We start from the raw sequence: 6,120 nt of genomic DNA on the forward strand, positions 1-6,120 counted from the left end.
ACCAGAGGTCTACGTTTCTTGTGGAGATAAATATAGCCTATTTCCACAGTCCTCTAGTACTCTCTGCTATAAAAGCCAATTTCTTTTTGTCATTGACCAACCTTCAGAACAACTGCATTTTCGAACAGTTTGCACTGGAGAATCTCTACAATGGCTGCCTCCCCATGGACCACGAAAAACATCCGGTAGCATTGTCTGTCAAGCATAAGAGAAATAGCTACAGATTTGATGACACCTTTCTAAGCGATGTTTTGATCATACTTGGGGCTGGCTAATGAAAAAAACTAAAGAAAGTCTGTTAGTCAAAAGGCAAACCTAGTTCAAGCAACTTGTCTGAAGAACACTTGTGGAGTAACACCAAACTTCCCTCTCAAGAAGTGGTAGAACAGACACAGTTTTGGAACCAACAAGATTAGACTATTCCAGTAATAGTCACTCTATTGATGATTTCCTTTGTTTTATTTTTTAAGTTAGTCAGCAGTTTTGGTTATCTAAGATTAACAGCAATATTTTTAGAGTTGCTGGTACTACTTGAATAACGCAAAGTATGATAAAAATCCGCAAAATACAGGGAGACAGGCAGATCTAGTAGGGTAATCACAGGCTGGAAATCGGGAACTCTAGCCTTCTAATCCTGACTGTTGATGAAATACCACATGACTTCAGGCAACTCATCTACTGAGCCAGGTTGGGAGGCTGCTATAAAGGAGCCTTGCTACAGCCAGTGCTGTGGCTGAGCTATCACCAGTACAGATGACAGCAGCCCATGCCAGCTTCTGCTAGAAGAAAGTTACTTCCATTTGCTCAAGGGCAGGGAGGTTACATATTGCCATTTATCCCCAACAGGTCTCCTGTCTTGCGGAAATGAGGGATATCATAGGGGTTTTTTTTCCTTTCCAGGAGAGGATCTACTTCAGACCAGCTGAAAGCTGCTTTGCACAGATCTGCCAAAACCAACTTGAGAAAAGGGGTTCTGAGCATTATTATTTTACACCTTCTTGCATAGACTTCTGTGCAAGCATCAAGCATGACTAAAGCACTGCAAATCATGACCATTCATCTTATGGTTGTCCTGACTCCAAATCAGCATTCCTAACTACACAGAGAAGGAAAGGGGACTCTGGTACTTGTTGTGCTTACAGCAGGAACAGCTCACTGCAGTTCAGTTAGTAACCATAAAGTGCTTTGAGGATAGAAAACATATTAACTGTTGAAATATTCAAACAAACTGTTAGCTACCCAGATTGTTCAAAAAATCCAACTCACTGTTGTACAGCCAAAGCCATTGGCAACACCATGCTTATAAAGACCAATAGATGTCAATCCCAGTGTGTAAGGGCTGCCTCCATGGTATGCTCCTCTGTGCAAACAAAGCAAGTACAAGCACATCACTCATTTCCAAGAAGAGGCTGCAGAAATATTAGTTCTGAGAAAGCATGCTTCTAAACTATAAATTACTGGGGAAAAATAATTGCATGGTTACAACAAAAACGAGAAGATTCCTACTGCAAATTTCTACTCTGGTCGTGGAAGATCCATGACTGCCCACCTGCATTGGTTTCCTGAAATTTCAATTGTTTAAATTGTGAGGTAATGTTTGCACGGAAAAGACAACAATGATTGGAACCAATAGCAATTCAGACAGTGCCTCATGAAGTTCAGCTGTAGCACCTGAGCCCTACGGAGCAAATATCTCTGTTCTTTGAATCTTGGGAACCTCTGTTCTCTCCAACAGATGCTGCCAATCATTAAACTACATGGTGGTTTTCTGCCAGTTTCATAGACAAATCAAAAGTTCATTAATAAGAATATACAAGCAAGGTGGGTACCCAACATTCTGTTGAATAGAATAACAGAAAAACATAGCTCTTCACAACAAGAATTATTTGCAGACACCTGGAATGCATGATAAAGAGAGCTGCTTGAACTGGTGCTTATATAGCACTCACCCCTGCACCATCTTTGTCATTAAGCCAGTAAGAGCTGTTTGTGCACCTGTGCAGTGAACAATGATTCAGGGATCTGGCAGAAAAATAAGGCAGCAAAACAAACAAAAAAATCCTTCCACCAGGTTAGCTTTCAGCCAGAGCAGTGGCCCTGAACGAAGGTCCAGCAAAGGATACTCTGAACATGGAGACTAGACCCTTTCCTAAGTAACAAAATCAAAAAATGCAGGTTGTCTTTTGTCTGACAACTAGTCCTAACATACTGTATCAAACAATCAACTCCTGTTTTAATCCACGTTGTTGAATAAAAAAATTGTATAGTGTTCTCCTCAGCAGATCTGAGTTTAAAGAGTTCTCCATTATTTCTTGGCTTAGGCATATAGAGACTGATCACGTACACAAATGAGTTTCGTAAAGATCTGTCACCATTACCTGAAGGAGATGATGTCAAAGTTACGAGTATATAGCCTTGCCATGAACATAGCCAAATCATTGGCTTCTGACCCGCTGTTGGTTAGATAAACCACCTGCAGGAGAATGCTAGGATCACTACAGTGCACAACCACCACCTTCTTTTTTGCCATCACATCACATCACTTAGTAACATTATGAGCTACAACCTATCACTACCACAAGGTGACTTCACCACAACAAACTTAGTATTGCCCGTGGACTATAGGTGAGAACTAAGAGCAAGTTGATCTGCTCAGGGAGATTACAGAAAAATCTTTAACAGCTGGATTCTTCAGTTTCATTTATCACCAGTTTATCTCACCTGAAAACAAAACCAATATTTTTCTTACCGTCAAATAGGAAACGTGACATTTATGCGGTTTATTTATTTAAATGTCAGTAAAGCTCAGTTCACAAATAACTGTTAAATACTTTTAACTGTGAATTTTCATGATATCAAGAAAATTAAGGCTGGTTACGTGTAAGAACAGTTAACATGATCTTAGTTCCTTCAGTATTTTTTAAACTGGCAATGTCCCTTCACAGTGACAACTGGTGGGAGAGAACAAACAACAGGAGTTTGTCTACATCTGGGTCTAAAGAAAAGGTCTAGAGAGTCACTACGCTCTCTTTATCTGACAGCCTGCAGTCCCCATACAGGTTTTCTCTCTACAGATATAATGGCTCTCATTTGTTTAATAAATATTTTAATATTAAATATTTCTTATAAACAAACACCCCCTTCACCAGCCTCTGCTCCTGTCAGAAGCAAAATACCTTAAGTGGATCTGGAAGAAGAGACGTTAGCTTTTCAGCATACTCCTGGATTGACGGGTGCATGTAGATATTAGTGGTATGCCACAGGCGCGCAAGCTGTTTCTGGGTAGCCATAGTTACCTTCCTGCATGTAGCACAAGAATAGAGAAAGGAATTCAGTTCTACACAGATATGCACTCATACATGCCCACATCTACCCATTATTAGTTCTGAAAATGCAGACACTGTACTATTTGCCAGATGGATAAACAAATAGATAAAATTAAGGAATTCTTCAAAATGTAGTGGAAATCTATCTTAATATAAGTGATACATGACAATTCAGTGAATTATATTCTGTTTTTAGGCTCAAAGTGCCACAGATTAATGAAGGACAAAAACAACATAGGTATCTCTTCCTGTATGTTACAGCATAAACCAAATAGAAACATACGTACGGGTGACAGTGACCAACACTGACAGTGACAATTCCAGCAAAGAGATCAAGGTATCTTCGTCCTTCATAATCAAACAACCACTGCATATGGCCTTGATGCAGCAACAATGGCTTCTTGTAATACATTCGCAGTGAAGGAGAAACATTTTGTTCACGAATCTTCTGCATACGTTCATACGGATAGGACTGAGTAGAATAAAGAAGTCAGTATCCATTTGCACCTTCTAAAGATCCAGACTAATGGAGCTGTAGTGGATCACATAGATCACACAGCTGTCTACAGCGGTTGTTCATAGAACCAAGATTTTAAAAATTTCTGGCACATAGAGGGTTCTACAAACCTCTAAAACTCAGTTTTTGAAATAAGACTGCTGTCCTGCACTTATCTCTTCCTTAAAGTTTTTCAAATTAACAATTTAGCCATACATCGTAGAATTGTCACACAGGTATTTCTATAGTTTACATACTAGTTGTAATAGAATTGGGTTTTGCCCAAAGAAACAGATATTATATTCATTTTTAATGCACTACTATTATATAGCACATGAACCTATCACACAAATCTAGTAACACAGTCTTACTTAAATCCAGTGAAGTCTGTATGACTTACTTTGTATTTTTCAGGTACAAAATCACAAGGAGGCATTTTTGCTTGTGTGGAGACAGAGCTTTTCCATTTTTGCTGCCTGAAGGCAACTACAAAACAGTAAAAGAATTATCAAACACTTATCAAAGTGCACTTTTGAAAGTTTCTCAGTAAGCCTGTTCAGAGAACCCTAAGCTATGGTCAAAGCAAGTTTTGGACTTTCTTTTTTTTTCATCTGGGTGATTTTATTGGGGGAAAAAATAATTAAGTAACATCTTTCTAAAAGCAAAATATACATTGATTTAAAAAAGTGCTTTTCTCTTATCTGCTAAAACTCAGTTTTCAGTTTCGCATGGAAAAAGACTTAAAAAAAATTCATTTTCTAATACAAATTATTGTCTGGGAGCAGTAAGAGCAGGAATTCTCTACAAGGGTGTGAGCCAGGAGCCCAGGGTGACTGCAGCACAGGCGGTGCCACCAGTGTACAGACCCGACAGACCTAAACAAGGTGGGCAATGCAGAGTCCAGTGAGAGTGCCGCACGTAAGTGGAAGAAATGAATTAGGTCCAGAGTCCACACAGGGAGTCCAGTCAGGAGCAGCAGCAGATGGGGCCAGAGACAGGGCTGGAGACAAGGGTACAACACAGTTCCAAGGTCCATTCAAGAGACAGCTCATGCCACAGCTGAGGCAGGGACTGAAGGCTCAGGGCTGGGCTGAAACAGGGCTCCTGGGCAGTGGGCACAGGCAGAGGCCTCGGGTGAGGCTGCTCAGGGCAGAGAAGGTGGTGCTCAGGGCCCCGACAACTCTCACTGCCATCTTCTGTCCTCTTTCCAAAATCCTAAAAACATCACACTGTCCTACCTTTCGTTGAACTGTAAGTATAATTAAGCAGATATCAGAAAAAGTTATCATTTAAATACATTCTCTTTCTGCATCTCTAACATTATCTGCTGAGAACTGCATATTTATTTTTGAATGCCTAAGTTTTAAAACACTTTTTAAAACGCATTAAAATGTAAATGAACAAAGAATCAAGTTTCCTGAAATAAATTTCATGCACTGTCACTTCCCTTACAACCACTTATAGCACTGAGGAATTAATAATCTACAAGCGCCCAGTCTCAAAAATATTAATTAAAAACGTTAAGTGAGAGAAATTGTGCCTTTGGACCGCTTTCAAAGGGATCTACAGCTACACCAAAAGTGCTGCTTTCCCCGCCACGTACAAACGTGGAGCTGCAACCAAAAATCACCTGAAGTCCCTACGACAGCGGGCTTCCAGGGGGACACCCCGACCCCCCCAGGCCTCCCCGGTCCCCGCCGGCCCAGGCCTGCGGGGGCTCCGCGCACAGCCAGACCCTGGCGGCGGGAGGAGCCACCTCAGCCCCTCACGGCCCCGCGGAGCAGCCGCCCGGACAACCCCGGCTGCTCCCCGTCCCGCCGGGACTCGGAGGGCCGAGCCGCCCCCCTGTACCAACCCGCTCCCTTACCGCTTCGCAGCGCCCTCGCCATCCCGTCCGCCACTGGGGCAGCGCCGGGCGGAGTAGGCGCGGCCCCGCCCCTCGCCCCGCCCCTCGCCCCGCCCCGCCCGCACGTGCCGGCGGGAGCGGCGGTGGGCTGCGCCGCCGCCGCGCGGCCGTTGCCGTTATGGCCGCGCTGGGAGCTTACTCTGGGTGTGATCCGACTCTGTCCCATCTGGAGTCGTTTTCTGGCAAAATGCGACCGTGCGTTAATTAAGAAGGTGTTTCTGAGGGAGAGTGCTTTGGAACAGATCCCCCCACGATCCAGAGCGCTCCAGAGGCCCAGTGCCGCGGGCCCTGCTTGGCCCAGGCAACCACAGGTACGAGGCTCACCAGAAACACAGGGTCACGTCAGGGTGTTTTATCTTTAAATACAGCAAGGCGGATAAGGAGAAACTGAA

At 43.2% G+C, this 6,120-nt stretch overlaps 1 protein-coding gene across 3 annotated transcripts in view; it reads right to left on the reverse strand.

Annotated features, from left to right (window-relative positions):
• The window catches only part of AGXT2 (alanine--glyoxylate aminotransferase 2), a 13,485-nt gene extending 7,741 nt beyond the window's left edge, over positions 1–5,744 (reverse strand). For 2 of the 3 annotated variants that reach the window (XM_086769947.1, XM_086769945.1), the window contains exons 1-7: positions 5,690–5,744; positions 4,223–4,308; positions 3,614–3,798; positions 3,177–3,300; positions 2,379–2,473; positions 1,267–1,360; positions 102–195 (exon numbers count right to left, since the gene is read on the reverse strand). In XM_086769947.1, coding sequence (XP_086626073.1) covers positions 102–195; positions 1,267–1,360; positions 2,379–2,473; positions 3,177–3,300; positions 3,614–3,798; positions 4,223–4,308; positions 5,690–5,711 — 700 coding nt within the window. In that variant the 5' untranslated portion in view covers positions 5,712–5,744. Of the gene's footprint in view, positions 1–101; positions 196–1,266; positions 1,361–2,378; positions 2,474–3,176; positions 3,301–3,613; positions 3,799–4,222; positions 4,309–4,697; positions 4,816–5,689 lie in introns of those variants that run through there. The other variant, XM_086769946.1, reaches the window with a different exon arrangement.
• Between the last annotated feature and the right edge of the window lie 376 nt (positions 5,745–6,120).

Source organism: Chlamydotis macqueenii, chromosome Z, assembly GCF_036417535.1.
Source record: "Chlamydotis macqueenii isolate bChlMac1 chromosome Z, bChlMac1.mat, whole genome shotgun sequence".
Lineage (NCBI taxonomy): Eukaryota > Metazoa > Chordata > Aves > Otidiformes > Otididae > Chlamydotis > Chlamydotis macqueenii.